General features: G+C 34.3%; 1 protein-coding gene across 1 annotated transcript in view; it reads left to right on the top strand.

Annotated features, from left to right (window-relative positions):
• Window positions 1-18,508, top strand: part of kl-2 (dynein heavy chain 2, axonemal kl-2) — a 1,174,416-nt gene that overhangs the window by 560,702 nt on the left and 595,206 nt on the right. Inside the window, exons 34-36 of the mRNA XM_090369487.1 lie at window positions 1,606-1,758; window positions 12,050-12,175; window positions 15,075-15,293. Coding sequence (XP_090225613.1) covers window positions 1,606-1,758; window positions 12,050-12,175; window positions 15,075-15,293 — 498 coding nt within the window. The remainder of the gene's footprint in view (window positions 1-1,605; window positions 1,759-12,049; window positions 12,176-15,074; window positions 15,294-18,508) is intronic.

Here is an 18,508-nt window from a genome sequence, read left to right as displayed (position 1 = left end):
TAAAAGTTTATGGAGTATGCATCTTTTCTGAGACATAAAACAATCCAAGCCAGTTCTGGTTGGTTGGAGAAATTTAAAAGTGCCATGGCTTACTCGAAAAAGTTATTTCTTATGAAAGTGGAGGTCAATTGAAGAAGAACAACCCCGATGTTTCAAAGGGGTAAAGTCATTAGAGTTGGACTATAACAAAAAATCCTGAATGACAAGTGAAATTTTTGAGCAGTGGAATTTTAAATTTTTCTAGAAAGATGACAAAAGAAAACAGAAAAATCTCATTTGATTGTTGACAACTGCACTGCCCACTTTGACTCAGTAATTTCGAAACTTACAAGTGTGAAGCTTGTTTTCTTCCCTGCGAATATCTTGTCTAAACTGCAGCCAATGAGCCAAATATTTTAAAATGCACTACCGAAGGTACATACTGAAAAAAATTGTACTGAGAATAGAAACCAACCAACATATAGATTGATGTGATGGAAATGATGATTAAGAATTGTTTTGCAAAAGCAGGTTTTGCTAAAATGCTAATTAACAGCGATAAGAGGGATGAACTCTACAAGGCGTTGAGCAATCTTGGGAAGAGTTCCAAGCGAGGTTTGATCAGTGGAGAAATTGTTCTTGACGAATTTTTAGGAGTCAATAATGATGGCATAGTAGCTGAATATCTGATGAGTGAGTCCAACATTTTGGAGCTTATTTAAAGAAATAGTGACAATATCTACGATGAGTTGGATGAAAATGAGGGCAATATTAAACCTTCCAAACAAGAAATGTTGGTAGCATTTTAAACTTTGTCCAGGAAGCCTTAAGCCGGAAGAAAATGTAACAGAAAATATATTTGAGCGTTTAAACAAATGCAAACATTTTTATGAACACTGTACAGTAGAATCCAGTGTTCAACAATAAAATAGCCAAATAATTTACAACATAATTCTTAAAAGTGTACTAATACATTGTCCCTTGTGCAAAAAACCTCAAATACTAATACAAATGCTAATACATTGTGGGAATCATCATGTAAGTAGTAATTTCTTAATATATATGTATTAATAAATTAATTGCTTTAAAATGTTAGAAAATTTATTTATTCCCACTTACTTCTGATTTATTTCCAATATTTCTACTATATTTCTGAATTTTCAGTATTTTTCATTGTTGGAAAGATCATATTTCTTTTTAACGAAATTTCTGTTTAATGAATTTTTTCAAGGGAACGATCCATTTTGTTATATAGAGGTTCAACTGTAGAATGCTTTCATCATGAGTTGCCTGTTCATTATACTTTGAATAAGTAATACTTCTCCAATAAAGAAAACTGTTTTTACTTAATTTTAGTGAATACCACTAACCAGACAGCCATTTTAGGGTAATCTGGCCCTTCATTATTGGTTGGGTAGGTACCCAGTGCTACATGGGTACCTTCCCACCTTTCATAGTCAGATATTCTCCCCCTCCCATTTTAAGTTATGTATTTATCATAATTATTTACTACAAACTATTCTAGCAGCCTGTACTGTATTTCTGTATTCTTCCTCTGTTGATGATTTGCTGAATACTAAGATGGTACTTAGAGAATTCAATTTTATGTTTTTTTTCTCCTTCCAGGCATTGGCTAAAAAAGTTAATTCTCTTTACTCTCTGGCAACCCAACAGTTATCCAAACAATTTCACTATGATTTTGGTTTACGGGGTCTTGTAACTGTATTACGATCAGCAGGACGGAAAAGAAGATTATATGCTGAATTAGCAGATGATGAGGTAAAATTTAAAAACGATTGAGAAAGAATTCTATTTTTTGTGTATTTGAGAAAAGAAAACAGTGTTGTATAAGTTTACATTTTGTATATACGATGAAGCAGCTGTATATCAGTTTTTTGATTTATAACACATTTGAACTAAGTAATACTCCATTCTTTATCATCACAGTTTCAATCAGTTTTTTCCTGCACAGTTTCAATCAGCCTTTTCAAGTAGAATTTAGTTATTTCAAACAAAACATCTAAATAGAACTTTTATAGACTTCTCAAAATCTTTCATATATAGTAGAATATCGGTTATTCGGAATAATTTGAAAGGCTGATCTTTCTTCTTTTTTTTTTTTATTAATGGTAGTACAGTAAGCGGTGGTTATAGTGATTACGTTTTCAAATTGAATTTTGATTATAATAAGCAAAATATCGAGTTTACTCTCTGTTTAGAATAGATTGTTCAAATAAAAACCCCAATAAACTGAAAACTGCAAATTGTTTTTATTGTTTTATGGTTGTGACATCTAGAATTCTATGTGACCTTCAGAAATGTGCTTTAGAAAAATATCACGGAGACTACTGGAAACCATGAGTGAATTTCAGATTAGTTTAACTCCAGATTCCGTAAGATTAATATCAGCCCAAAACTGTGTGATTTATTATTTTGTCTTAATTTTTTACAGTAGAATGTGAACAAAAAGAAAATGCAGTTTTAACATTGCAACAAAAAATGGAAATTATTAATAGAATTAGAAAAGGTAAAAATTTATGAAATCTCTCCAAAGAGTTTAATGTGGGGACTTCAACAATTTAGGACATCAAGAAAAATTCCGATGCTATAACAGAATTTGTTGGTTATGGATAGTGAAGGAGAATCTAGCAGGAAAAAGATGAGTGCACTTTATTTTTTTTTCTTCAGAAGTGAAGTTTATGTGAACCAGTGTCTGGCCCAATATGTGTGTGTGTGAAAAAGCATTGGATTTTAATCAAAAATTAAGAGGTAATGAAGATTTTAAGGCAAGCATAGTTGGCTGAAAAATTTTAAACTGAGATATGGTATACATGAACTAGACATTCAAGGAAACTTTCTGCAGATGAATCAGCAGTGGTGTCCTTTAAAAGTAAGTTTGCTTCAATTAAGCAAATTACGAGAAAGAAAATGTTTATAATATTGATGAGATGGGCTTATTATGGAAAGGATTACTAAGAAAAAACCCTAGCCACTAAAAGAGAAATGCCTGCACCAAGTTTTAAGATGAGAAAATACCAAGTTACAGTTGCTGTGTGCAAATGTCATTGAAAAACCTTTCTAAATTTTCCTGTTTCGTATAAAAATCATAAAAATACCTGTATGGATTCCAGTTTAACTAGTGTAAAATCTTGTTGCCTCTACTTTTCCAAATAGAGATTGGAGGAAATCTGAGTAGTGTGTATGTAGAGGGCATTGTCAAGAAGCTGGGTATATTCTTGACCATGTGTACGACATATCTAAAAATTTCATTACTGCATACAACATGGCCTTCCTCCCTTCTCTACCGAATACATCACGAATAATAAAACTAATAGAACAAAGTTATCTGTGAAAAGATCTAAACCTCTCAAACTTCCCCATTTATTTCACAAATATATGTGGTCTCAGTTCCAATCTCAATGATGTACATTTCCAGTTACAGTCTGCCAAGCCCCACATACTTTTTTGACAGAATTCCAATTATCAGTTGATTTAACCACTTCTCATCTCAGCAGGCCTAATTATTTGAATAAGTCCTTTCACTTTGAAGTGGTACTTATGCATACGTCCTATCTGATATTCCTTCTCAGAGATTTAGTAATTTGGAATCTCTTCTTTTTGATTTTCTCTGGCTTAAAATCTCTTTTCCCCATTCTGTCAAATTCACCTATTGCCTCTATTGTGACTTCTGACTTCTTCCTTTTTCTCTTTGAAACTTTACTTTCTCCACTCCAACTTTCTTAGCAGTGAGGTAATTTTTCCTGGTGATTTTAATGTTCACAACTCCAGCTGGCTTCCCTTTTCTAGTCATATGGATATGGCTGATCGAGATGCTGAGCTTTTGCAATTACTAATGACCTTGGTCTTTAGTAATTGTCATTAGTAATTACTAATGACCTCTCTGCCTTCTATCTTTTTCATTAAGGCTAGTTTTATCCAAGGTTCAGTTTTGCCTATCACAGTTGGCTTTCATCGAAATCACCAGGTTCATTTTTTGGCTATGCAAAAGCTGACAACAACTATAAAGTTGTTATTAAGTCCGAACTAGATTTTGAACAGGCTAAGAGTAGAGAACTTGCTTCTTCTGCAAATGATAGTTGAGCATTCTGGTTTCTTGCCAAAACTATTGACCACAACTTTTCCCCATCTGTAGGCGCCTCCGTAGCCAGGTGGGAAGGAGCAGCAGTGCATGGCACACGCTTCTTGATTAGACCGGGGTTCGAGCCCGTCACCACCAAATACGGAGGATGTGGAAAGGTCAGCGAATGACCTTCGCATATTCCCGGAGCAATATGGCCTTAGTTGCTAATGTTCCTAAAAACCAAATAACAACAACAACAACAACAACCCCATCTGTATTCCCACCTCTGTCAAAAGTGGACAGTTTTTGACAGAGGTGGGAATAGAGATACTGTCTTAGCTAAAGGTAAAACTATCTGCTAGCATCCTACTTTTCTTCTAACTTGTGTATTGATGGTATTGGTAAATCATCCCTTACCATTCCTAGTACACTCCATTTAATCCCTCCTATGGTCTTCCGTCAAAAGGATGTCAGAAAAATTTTTAACAGTCTTGATGCCAAAAAAAGCACCATGTCCTGATGGTATTTCTCCACTTGTTCACAAAACCCTCCTGAGCTTACCAGCCAGTTCCTAAAAAAGGGTGACAAGTCCCTTCCATACAGTTATCATCCCATTGCACTTTTACTCTTTCTAAAGTAATGGAGAATTCTATTAACTGCCAACTTCAAAACTATTTAGAAACCTTCCATCTGATTAATGATCACCAATATGGATTCTGTCAGTGTTAATAGACTGGTAATATACTGGCTTATGTTACCTAACTATGGACAAATTCAATGAAAAAGTTTGGAGAATTTGAAGCAGTTGTTCTTGACATTTCAAAGCCTTTTTATCATGTTTTGCCTAAAGGTCTTCTAAATAAACTTCCATCTTATGATTTGGCAACTTTTTTTATATTTGGTTTTCTCTCTGACTGCTCACTGTGGGTAGAGGTAGAATGGCTCTCTGTCTTCTATTTTTTTCACTAAGGCTGGTTTTCTCCAAGGTTCAGTTCTTTTTCCCACTCTTTTCCTCTTGTATATAAATGACCTTCTTCCATTGATGGGAAATCCTGTACATAGTTTTGCTGATGATCGCATTTCACCTTCCAGTTTGAGTAACCTTGCCCTGCACAAACAACTTAAACTTCTCGAATATCCACTAACAGTTCCTTAAATGCTGATCTCCATTTGAGCAAAGATAACTTAGTTTACTTCAGTCCTTCTAAAACACAGTCTTGTCTTATAACTTGGGAAAAGGAGTCTTTTGCTCCTATGCTTATCTTCAATGACACTCAAATTTCTAGACAAGATTATTTATGTCTATTAGGGATTAAAATTCAGTTTTCTCTTTTGCTCTCAGTGTTACTTTTCTTCTAAACAGCTACTCACTCTGTGCAAATCTCAAATCTGCCCTACCATGCCATATTGTTCCCACATCAGAGTGGTGCCCCCAAAACCTCTCTCAGACTCCTAGACTCCATTCAAAAGAGGGCAGTTAAGTTAATTAATGACCCATCTCTAAGAAAGTCTCTTCACTCTATCTCATAGATATTCTGTTACTGCTGCATGCCTGTAGATACTTATATAGGCACTGTTCTTCTGAATTGGATTCTATAATTTCTGCTCTCTCTTCCAAACCAGTTCAAACATGTGTCCCCTGTATATCTTCCTCATTTATTCATTCAATTTCCATTTTCTGGAACAACTTCCCTTCATACGTATTTCCTAAAAATTACAATCTACAGAAATTCAAGTCTAATGTCAACAAGTATCTTCTTTCAGTTTCTCAACCTTTAACTGATGCATGGTATTACATACTGTAGGTTCTAATATCTAACTAGATATTAGAACCTACAGTATGTAAATCCAAATGATCATCACAATTTCAAAAATTTATTATGAATAAATTAATAAAGATATACAGAAACACAAGATTTATATAGATAAACATATTGAAAACATTTTCTCAAGCCTACAAATTCCATCACTAAAAAGTTATAAACTAAATTAAAACTCACACAGAACAAGTTAATGATGCCACCTAGAAACTACATTTACTGTAAAATCTGGAGCGTCCAGTGTTTTGTTTTTTGGAAATATCAAAGCACACAAGCTATCTTTCCCATCAATCCGATAGTTATTGGTAGAAACCATCCAGATCGAAATGTAGCCCATTGGCTTGTAAAAACCATCACACCAGCCTTACCTGCAAATCCTAGAATGATAAAAAATTTAAAACATTTATTCAACTAAATAGAAAACATCAAAATCAATAATGAAGATCTAATCTCCTTTGACATTAATAACACATTCACTAATATCCCTTGAGAAGAGACTGAGACTCTCCTCCATGAAATACTAGACAAACAGATTTCTACACTACCAACTCCACCAACCCCAAATATTTCAGATTTTTTCAACTTAATAGATTTGTCAATAGGCGAATGTTACTTCAGCTTCAAAAATAGCCTGTATAAGCATAAACATGGTGTAATCATGAACAAGCCACCTTGCTGGCAGAGATCGTTATGAATTCCTTTGAAAACAAAGCCATAGAAAAAGCTACCCTAAAACATAAATTTTGGATTAATGTGTAGTGATGTCCTTACCATTTGGTTATACTGTATTGAGGAGCTCAACAACTAACTTCCATTTATACACCATTAGCCCACATCCACACATCTCGTTCAAAATTGAATTAGCGTTAGTAGAGGCATATGATTCAAGAAAGCAAGTTATGTAGCATCAGCCGGAAAAAAAAAAAAAAAAAAAAAAAAAACCCTATTTCTCCCATCCATTCACTCCAAATATTTGTCTAATTTTGCCTTGAATTTATTTAGGTTGTTGACCTCCACTACAACAGATGGAAGTTTGTTCCAACTATCAATCACCCGCTGGCTAAAGGCAAATTTACTCACATCTATTCTACAATTGTCTTTCATCCATTTGAATATGTCTCCTCATGTGAATAAACTGAGCAAGAGGAATAATTCCATCAGCATTGAGCTTACTCAAACCATTCAAAGCCTTATACACCTCAATTAGATCACCTCGCAGGTGCCTAGTCTCTAGATGCTGCAATTTGCAGAACTTAAGTTTTTCTTGGTAACTGCAACTCTTTGTTCCACTCACCAATCTCTTTGCCCTTCTCTGTATTCATTCCAGCAATTCCACATCCTTCCTAAAATGAGGCCTCCAGACCTGTATGCTGAATTAGAAGAAGATAAAAAAAACTACCATTTCTAGACCTACTACTAAGCAGAACCAATGACACTTACAACAGAAATTTTTAGAAAACTTACAGACTTAGGCTCTGTCCTTCAATTCTCATTAAACAGGACACCAAAATAGGTGTCTTGGAGGACTCCTGCCTATGCAAGGGCCAAGTATTAAGGTACAAAATCCTCTAGATAATGCACATCTTCAGAAACTGTAGATATCCACATAAACTCATATCAAAAATAATAAAATCCTCAATAGAAAAATTCTCCAGGAATATTCTAACAATATTCCTGATGAAGATAAACGATTCATCACCATCCCCTATGCACTACCTAACATTGAAGAAATAGCTCAAATAGCTAAACACCATAATATTTTTATCAAGTATACAAAAACCACAACAATTAAAGAAATGTTAAAAAATCTCCCAGCCTAATCCCCCCCCTACCTCCACGATACTCACCACAAAAATGCCCTATATACTGGCTACAATGTAGAGATTACCCTAAAGCTTGAATATGACAAAGCAAGAGGAAACTCATCGTAAGAGTAAAAGAACAAGATAGATATTGAAAAAGGTTGAATAACAAATGCAGACCCATCTTTCCATACACGGACAGAGGACACCACAAACGTGTATTTCCAGAAAAATCTGTACTAACTATAGATAGATACCATGACCATAGACTCTACAAAGAAGGCTTTTTAATAGGAGCCATGGATAACATTAACTGCAACAAAGGAATTCGTTCAGATTGAAAACAGCCACATACACATTGTTAAGTATAGATTCCTAACCCAAATTAAAAATAAGTTTAAACTTCTTATCCCCCCAACCATCCAACCAAATACTTCCCCCCCACCCCAACTAAGGAGTGCACTATGACCTAGGTCAGTACCTACCAACCCCCCTATAAACAGAAGACCTTGATGATAATATAATTAGTTTGTTTATTTAATTTTATCTTATGCTATTTTAATTTAAAATATATTTTTTAATACCATGTATCTCAAAATGTGTACTAATCCCCCATTATCCACTAAGCTAATACCTCTAGTAATGTTACCTACGGAGCATGAGTAAACCCTGCTATTGGGACTATAAAGATAATCCCTTAGATTCTGATCCACCAAACCACCTGGCAGTGAAATTAAGAATACCACAGTGTATATATATATACACTGATGAGCCAAAAAATTATGACCATCTACCTTATATGATGTTGGCCCTCCATGTGCAGCCAAAACAACTCGTACCCAGTGAGGCCTGGACACTATAAGATTTCTAAATGTGTCTTGTGGTATCTGGTACCAACACATAACCAGCAGATTCTTTAACTCCTGTAAAGTTCATGGTTGAGATGCTGCATATCGGAGTTGCTGTTCCAGCACAAACCACAGATGCTCAATGGGATTGATGTCTGGGGAATTTGGAGGCCAGGGCAATACCTGAAAATCTTCCTCATGTTCCGCAAACCAGTCTCGAACAATCCAGACAATGTGGCATGATTCATTATTCTGCTGAAAGACAGCACTGCCAGAGCGGAAGACCGTGGCCATGAAAGGGTGTACTTGGTCAGCAATGAAGTTTAGGTAGGTGATAGACATCAGCATGCCCAGCACATCGATGACTGGACCCATTGTATCCCAGCAGATAATGCACATGATCTGGCATGATCTTCCTCTAACAAATAACAGCCATTGCCTAATGGCTGTACTCTTTTTTTAAATTTTTTTTTTTTTTTTATATGAGAACCTCAAACACAAAAGGTATTAGAACCTATGGTACTTAGTACCATGCATGGGTTGATAGCTGGAAAAAAAAAAAAAAAAAAAAAAAAGGATATTTGTTGACATTAGACTTAAATTTCTGTTGGTTGTAGTTTTCCGGAAATATATGGAAAGGAAGATATTCCAGAAAACTGAAATAGAAAGAATAAATAAGGAAGGGAAAAAGATGGTTCTGTGAGTTTAGAGTTGGACAGTGAGAGAAAGCTGACTGTTTGTGGCTCGTGTTCAGACTGGTTTGGAAGAGAGATGGAATTACAGATGCAGATTCAAAGAAAAGTGCCCATAGAAGTATCTATAGAAAAAGCATAACATTGACAAATGTAAAGTACTACATATGGGAAACAGCAACCCCAGAGCAACGTATAAACTCTGTGGTACTACACTGACAGTGGTAGAGAATGAAAGGGACCTGGGGGTGGTTGTGCAGGAAGATATGAAGTTTTCTGAGCAGTGCAGACGGGCTGCAAGAGTAGCTCATGGTGTATTGTCGATGATATATATAGGAATTTTTCTAGCAGGGATAAGGAGATGATTATTCCATTGTATAAGGCAATGGTCAGACCACACCTAGAGTACTGTATATAGGTCTGGAGGTCTCATTTCAAGAAGGAGAGATGCTGGAACGAGTACAGAGAAGGGCAGCAAGATTAGTGAATGGAACAAAAGGGTGCTCTTATGAAGAAAGGCTTAAGTTTTGCAAATTACAGTGTCTGGAGACTAGGCACCGGCGAGGTGATCTGATAGAGGTGTATAAAGCCGTGAATGGTTTGAGCATGCTCAATGCTGATGGGATTCTCCCTCTTGCTCAGAATAATCACCTGAGAGGGCATAAATTCAAATTGAGAAAAGACAGATGTAGGATAGACATGAGGAAATTTGCCTTTAGCCAATGGGTGGTTGGTTGGTGGAATAAACTTCCATCCCTTGTCGTGGAAGTTGATAGCCTAAATAAGTTTAAGGCTCAGCTGGACAGGTATTTCGAACAAACAGAGGGCTGAAGTGGAAGTGGTTATTTTTTATTTATTTATTTATTATTTTTTTATTTATTTATTTTTTATTTTTTTTTGGCTGATGCTGCATAAGCCTGCTTTCTTGCATCAAATGCCTCTACTAATGCTAATGCTAAATGAATTGTTAATTACTCTGACTTCTGTCTTTTGAATGGAATTAAGAAGCTTGAGAGAGGTTTGGAGGCAAAACTGCAGATGTTGGAATAATATTCCATGATAGGCCAGATTTGAAATTTATACAGAATGACTAGTTTTGAAATAAAAAAAACCCCAGTGTTTTGATTCAGAAGAAGCAATACTTGTGATATGCTTATGTCAGGGTAATTTCTAATAGAGATATGTGATATATGTCAAGAAATTTGAGTTTCATTAAAAATGATTATGGGAGCAGTAGATGCTTTTTTGACTCCATTGTTTATCCTTGCCACAGAAATTAAACTTACATATGTGTAATTACACCCTTTGAACAAGCTTTGCGAACTGGAGATACATTAGCACATGTGTATTTTCCTCTGAACCAAGAATGCTCTCAGTATTTCAACTAAAGGTTAGAATATTTCTGTTGCTGCTTCTTTTAATATAATTTGATAGATTTCATCACCCTCAGGTACTTTATTTACTTTTGGCTGCAGCAATTTCTTATTAGTTTCAGTTATAAAATCATTTAACTTCCAACTCTAAAAACTTTTTTATGTGAATATAGATGCAGTATATTCATTCAGTTTGCCAGAAATCTGAAATCCATATCAGGTTGACAGTATGAGCATCCCTTTCTTGCTACCATTAATATAAACAAATAATTCCTTGCTACTTTTCTTATACTCCTAGTAAAAGCCTACTCATAATCTGCTTCAATGTGCTAAATCACACTTAGTAATTAGATTAGAATTAATTTATTCTTACCATAGGATTTTTTGTTTCCCAACAATTTATAATTATCCCATTCATTTTTTTCTTTGCTACTAAATTCATTGTTTCATCTTACCTATATTTCTTTGGAATTTATGGCAGTTTCTTGTCACTCCATCTTGCTGCTAGCGATCATATATTTGCTCTTATAAATCCCTTCAGTTGAAAATTTATTTTCTATTTTACGAAAAGCCAACAAATCATGAAGCCTTTGTATACACAGTCCTGAAGCTTGTAAGCAGTAGACATATTCACATTTTTAAAATATGATAATTTTAAAAATATGGATTTGTGTGAATGGTATTGCAAGGTCCTATCATTTATTTGTTGTTTGTTTCCTAATCAGGGCTATGTTAATTTGGAATCCTGTAAGCAATTGCATCCAGGGATGACAAAATGAACACTATCAATGGAGCCTTTTTAATGTAGTTTTAATGGGAGGCAAAAAAATGAATAAAATATTACTATAACCTTTTCATGTATTGGAGAAGGATGGCAGTTAAGTCTTGACACAATCCCATTCCTAATATATGAAAATCAAATTTTATTGAAAGATTTTCAGTTCAGTACTGAAAGATAGTCACAGTTGAAGATTACACATTAAGCAAGGCTAATTGCTTATTTTGATATGATCTTAAGTTATGGAGCTATTTTCAGGATCATTAACCAAGCTGAGTTTCATTTTTATATTTAATTTTCTTAATGAACTTCACTTGATGAGCTTTGTAGTTTAAAGCACGTAATAGTAAATGCTATTGTTGTTTATGTGAATATTATCACCTAGTTAATTTTGGGTATTTCATATTTGCAAATAGGATATTTACTTTTCATTGTTTTAAATACATAAACAGTTATTAGTTATAAATGTTTTTAAGTTAGTTATTTAAGTAGTTATAAGTAAACTCTGTTTTAAAACATGCTAATTACAATAAATATTTGTTGTTATACATTTTTTTAAATTATCACTTTTTATGTATTGTTACTTAACTTTCTTGAAATATCAATAATAAATCAGCACCTCTGGCTTTTAAATTTTGCACTCATTATTTTTACTATATTTTTTTTTAAATTTCAGATTCTATTATTAGCTGTTTTGGATATGAATATACCAAAGCTGACATCGGCAGATATTCCACTTTTTAAGGGTATTGTATCGGATCTCTTCCCTGATACAGAACATCCAGAAATTAGTTATGAAAAAGTATGTTAATATAACTTTATTAAATAACCTTGCTAATAAACATCTATATTCTTTTTTCTTGTTTATGCTAATTTATTTCCAGATTATCCCGTTTTCTATTATTTTTGCCCTATCTTTCTGAGAGTCTTCTTATTATAAACATTGAAAATGAGTGTTACTGCTGGATGTTTTTTCTGATAAATTATATAAGTTGCTGAATTATGTTGTTAAAGAGCTATTCCAGGATTTTCTAACTAAACGTTTCTAGCTTTAAACAGTGTTCCATAGAATTTTTTAAGCTTTAATTGTCGTGAAACAGCAAAAAAAAAAAAAAAAAAATTGACTAAGGTAAAGAAAGGCAACACAAGAACTACAACAAACTTCTGGAAACTTACCAGACAAACTAGTTTGTCACTACCTCAGTTTCTCCCTGCATTCTCGGTAAACAGACAATGCTATTAAAAAAACCATATTACTGATTTCTTTGTACATTTTTAAGATTAGGTTTCCTAACCTAACCTTAAAGGACAGGTTAGGAAAAAAAGAAAAGGTTCTTTATTTTTTGTTGTATTTCATAACTTGACCTTAAATGTTAGGTTAGGAAATAATAGGAAAAGGTTCACTTATTTTTTCTTACATTTCCTAACCTAACCTAACCTAACCTTAAAGGTTATGTTAGGAAATAATAGGAAAAGAAAGAAAGATTCTCTATATATATACATCAGTAAATCTTTATATCATAGTGTCAGTCAATCACTTAACACTATGATGTTATCGTCTGTCATGCCTACGTGTCAATCAGTATATCCTTCTATATTTCTACTGCCGCTACTGATATAGGCCATTTTGCTCTCTACTTGGGATTGCCCTCGATGTGGTTCATAAATCACTTAACACTATGATGTTATCGTCTGTCATGCCTACATGTCAATCAATATGTCCTTCTAGACTTCTACTACTGCTACTGATATAGGCCATTTAGCTCCCTACTTGGGATTGCCCCCGATGTGGTTCATCCTAACACCATTATGTGACAGGGAGATTGCATAAAGTATCGAAAGCAGTTTTTTTGTTTTTTACAAAAACTAATAGGTGTTGACTGAAAATGTTTTCTGAAGGCTTTTACACGTGTACTGCATATTTTGCCCTTTCACTCCATATTTTAATTCTTAGTCATATTCTGAAATATACCTATTTTCCAAATAAAATAATAAAATTTCAATTTAATCTTACTTTTTACTTTTCTTATTTGGAAAAATTAGAAATTTCTATGTCTGGCATTGATATTTTGGACAAAGAAACAGGATTTTTTTCTCCAAAAATTTAATCTTTTAGAAAAATAATGACAACTGAAAAAAAGTAAGCATTGTGTAGGGACACCATGCATACTGGCCTGTCCACTCACTTAGAATGGATACACCAAAAAATTTTATGAAAATTGGCAATCAACATATGTAGTACACAAACAGTGAGAGAATACATATATATATAGCTATTCACACATCAGGTTGCTGATTGAAAGTATCGCCATATCGATGGAATGCTAATATTTATTTACCTTGATGTATACAGTGATTCAGCTTTGAGGAAGCATCAGTCACCCAGGGTAGTATATTTCTGAATACCAGAACAATTATTTAATATTGCAGTGAAATGATACATTTTTTTGTGAAATAAAAATCAAATTAAATCAAAAGGGTTAATTTCAACAAAATTATGCCAACGTTTCGTTAATGCCAACGAAAACTTCCAGACTTAATTATTTCAGTTCTTGTTTGTTGTACTGTGTATCAGCATTTTTGAACTATTATATCATTATATTATATGTCTATATAGGTGTGCATTTTGACGGGCTGATTTGCAAGTTATGCAGGTTGAAAAAATGATCAATATGCTTGCAGTTTCACACAAAAGAATATCCAGTAGCCGATACCTCCTAGCAGTAGATAGTATCTGGTACTATTAGAATTTGGTGCTAATGTATTATCAATTGTGTCATAGAGCAGCAGTTCCCAACCATTTGGGGGGGGGGGGGAATTGATATACCTTTTAGGAGCTAATGCTCCTAAAAACCAAACAACAAACAGCAACAAGCTGTGGTGGTACTGTTCATTGGCCACCAAGGGCTCCAAACCTCACTCGTTTGTTGTTGTTTGTTATTTGGTTTTTAGGAGCATTAGCAACTAAGGCCATATTGCTTCGGGATATGCGGTGGTCATTCCCTGACCTTTCCGCATCCTCTGTATTCGGTGGTGACGGGCTCAAACCCCAGTCTAATCAAGAAGCATGTGCTAAGTGCTGCTGCTCCTTCCCACTTGGCTACGGAGGCGCCAAACCTCACTCAGTAAGATTTTTGTTTGTGAGTATGGATGAAAAGCGCAGTATACAAAGAAAAGGTAAATACAAGAGACAAATTGCTCGCTCGCATTTTGGATACTGCTGCCCTCACAAAGGAATGACAAGACGACGACAGAACAACGTGCCATATTACCACAAGAGTTGAAAAGTGCATTGAGGTTGGCGGTGGGATTTTTGAACATTTATTGTGAACTGTAAAATATTTGTCATTTATTTGTGTTTTGTATCATTCAAAAAGTCAATAAATACAAACAATAAGTCATTTATCATTCTTTAGTACCTCTCATAATGGCTTTTTGTGTGCCAGTTTCAAACAGCTGTATCTCCATATCCATTGAGAATTGGACACATGTTTATATGAACTTTTTTTGCTCAGTATAATTGACACTATGACCTCCTAAATGAACTAATAACATGATGTTAGTATTGCTCATTTCTGTTTTTTTTTTTTGTTTTGTTTTAAATAAAACAAAACATCTTTGAAAATTATATTTTTTTAGTTTGAAAGTAGTATTGAAACTTATAATTATGAAGTAATTAATGTCGCATCCATTTTTTTTAGCTTACAAAAGCAATAAAAGCAGAATTGAAAGAATCTGGACTGCAAACAGTAGAGGCAACCGTGCTAAAAATAATTCAGTTACATGATACTAAACAATCCAAACACTCATCTATTCTTGTTGGAAGTACAGGGAGTAGCAAATCAGTAATCTGGAAAACTCTTAAAGGAACATACTGTAGACTAAAAAAAGAGGGTGATCCTGGTTTTAACATGGTAAAGGTAGGTAAAACTTGCTTATTTATTTTATGTATTAACTACTTTGTATGTGGTTATCTGTATCTTGCAATTTATTTCTATTATCAAGAAAGAATTTTTCTGTTACCAAGATATTTCTGTTATCTAATTAGCATATATTTTTTTTGTTTACTATTCTTGGTGAATTTCCACCCTTACATATACAGTAAATAAAAACTAATAAGTGATAGTGAATGCAAATTTTTTTTTTTTTTTATAAAAACAATACCTAATATTTGCTTTAAAAATGCAATTATGTAGTATTAATTATTGATTAAATGGATGTGTGATTGGCTTTCAAATCTAATTAATAGAAAAAAATTTGAGACATCGGGTCTAACAATACTTAGTATTGTTAGACCATTTTGTTTATTTTATGTTTTTTGCAGATAGCATGACTACCTCACATTATACCAGTTTTAAGCATTACTTTTTTTGCATGTCATTAGAATATTTGAATGGATTTCCACATTCTCCTTAAAAAGATGCAGTTTATGAAATTTCTCATCATACATTTCAGACAAAATTCATTTTTTCTTAAAAAATACTTAATCATCATCATTATAAGTGCTATCAACTGTAAAGGTAACCCTTGTATAACACCATAGTTTAGTTCCTACAAAATCTCGTGTAATGCGAAACCGTGTTATACAGGACTAAGAACCAGTACAAAAAGGGGGGGGGGGTTATGTTCCAAAAACTAACAAAAACATCTTTTTTATAACTATCAGAAACTTAATTTTTATAGTAGAAAAAAACTCATGTTTCATGGACAAAAGAGCAATGGGATACCGTCATCTTTTCTGATAAATCAAAATTCAACCTGCGTGACTCAGATGGGAAGCGATAGGTTAGAAGACGAAAATCGGTATACCATCCTGACCACATAATACTGGCTGTAAAGTTCCTCGCCAGTCAGATTTTATGGGAATGCATAACATGCAAAGATGTCGGGCAAATTAAGTTTATTAATTGAATGGTGAATGCAGAAACCTACACTGCTATCTTGGAGGAGTGCCTGAAACCCATCATTAGGGATCGCCACACAGACATCCAAAAGTGCATTTTTCAACAGGACTCAGCACCTTTGCCACACAGCAAAATTGGTAAGTTTTATGCTATTCAGATTTAATGATGAGTTTGTCTTCTTGTCTCACGAGGCTTAAAAAATACTTACACCAATGTTTTCCCTCATTTTTCTCTCTTAAGGGGTAGTCATACCTCAGAAATGCTGGCATTATAGTGTTGGACTGGCTCAGCAACAGTCCAGATTTGACCCCTAATGAAAATTGCTGGTAAATAATGTTGCTAAAATTTCTCAGAAGAAGCCAACAAGTAAGATTCAGCTGCAGGAGAGCATTGTAAGGGTGTGGTACCAAGAAATTGGGCAATTGTATATCCAGAAGTTGATTAACTCAATGCCAGGTCATTGCAAGGCTGTAATTGCAGCTTGAGGAGGAACAACGAAATATTGAGGACTTATTTTGCTGATTTACAGTACATAATACTATTATGTTAACTTGTAATTTCAGTTTGTACATGTAAATGCAATAAAATGTATGTTTGGTTGTCATGATTTCCATTTGCATGATTTCTCATATTTCCATTAATTACGCATTTTACCCTGTGGGAAGATATTTATGGCAATTAGGTATATCAGGTGGAGTCTTTTTATTGGATTTCGTTCACAGAGATATATATCCCATCTAACAAATGCATTTTAAACATTTCTGCAGCCCTCAATGCAGCACAAAACACGTTATTTGCAATAGTCACAAGTGATGCAGTTTTATTGTCTGCCACTGTACTCTAACAGCCTGTCTGCTCTGCTCTGAAAACTGCATATCTGGCTGCACAACTACCCCAAGTCTTTTTCATTCTCATTACTCCGAACCACACGGTACATTACTCTGGGGTTACCCCTTCCCATGTGTAGTAGTTTGCATTTGTCAATTTTAAACTTAGTTGCCACCTTTCAGCTCATCTGCTTAACTTTTCTAGATGCTGTTGCAGTAGCATACCATCATTACTGTCATTAACAACAAAGCAAACCTTTGTATCATCTAAAAATTTGGGCATTAAGCCTGATATACCTTCCTCAATATCACTGATAAATATAGAAATCAAAAATGGTCCCAACACTAAATCTTGTGCGACTCCACTAATAACATTAGTCCACGAAGAGCAATGCCCATTGATTACCACTCTCTGTTTTCTCCCACTCACTCAGCCCTTTATCCATAGCAACAACCTGTCCTTAATGTCATGCTGCTCCAATATGCACAGCAGTCTTTTATGTGCAACAGTATGAAAAGCGTTCCTGAAATCCAAGTACAGTCACTCCCCAACTTATGTAAGGGTTGCATTCCATGGAATTCCACGTAAGTCGAATTTTACGTGTCAGAATTTCCCTAAATGCTTATGCAGCACTCGCAACTATGCACACTGCATTTGATTTAAGCAAAAAAAAAATGATCGATGAACATGTAAATAGAATTAATTATTCAATTTTAGGTTAGCGCAAAAGCATCATTTTAACGTAGCCATCTACCAAAGTAGTTAAATTAATTAAATTAAATTGGCATTGTTTTGATTATATCACACATTTTGTGCTAACCTATGTGTTAGTCATTCTACCTCGTAGGATGAGGCCTTTGCCCTTAAATATTTTATATTTTATAGTTTTTTCAATTTTTTTGTCATGAGCAGGAAAAATTACAAAAATTTCAAAATTATAAAATTACAAAAATAGAGAGAGGAGACAAGCATAGTGTCAGCAAGTTTTATCTTATGAGCATCATTGCCAGAATTAAATCTCCAACTGATAAGCACGCCGTTGCAGAAATTGAGGGCTGTGGAGATTTAGAAAGGGTTTTTTCCAACACATTACAAAATTTCTCTGCTACTGCAGAATCGGCACTGGCGACTTCACCGCGTACTTTAATGTTTTGCAAACCAGCATGATGCTTGAACCTATTAAACCACCCATTGCTTGTCATGAACTTGGCTTGGGGTTTGCCATACTTATCCTTAATATCTTCATAAATACTTCTTGCTTTTGCTTGAATGGCCATTGGACTCAGGGGAACATGCTTCTGAATCCGATTTTCCATCCATATTATTAATAGCTTTCGATATTCGATATAGCATCTGAACTCTGTTTTGTGATCACTGTCAATCTTAAATGCTTTGATCCTTTA

The sequence above is a fragment of the Mastigoproctus giganteus genome, chromosome 1, assembly GCF_048544385.1.
Source record: "Mastigoproctus giganteus isolate SK-2022 chromosome 1, ASM4854438v1, whole genome shotgun sequence".
In the NCBI taxonomy this organism is placed as follows: domain Eukaryota; kingdom Metazoa; phylum Arthropoda; class Arachnida; order Uropygi; family Thelyphonidae; genus Mastigoproctus; species Mastigoproctus giganteus.
Note: the sequence above shows the minus strand (reverse complement) of the source record. Positions and strands in the feature narration are given on the sequence as shown.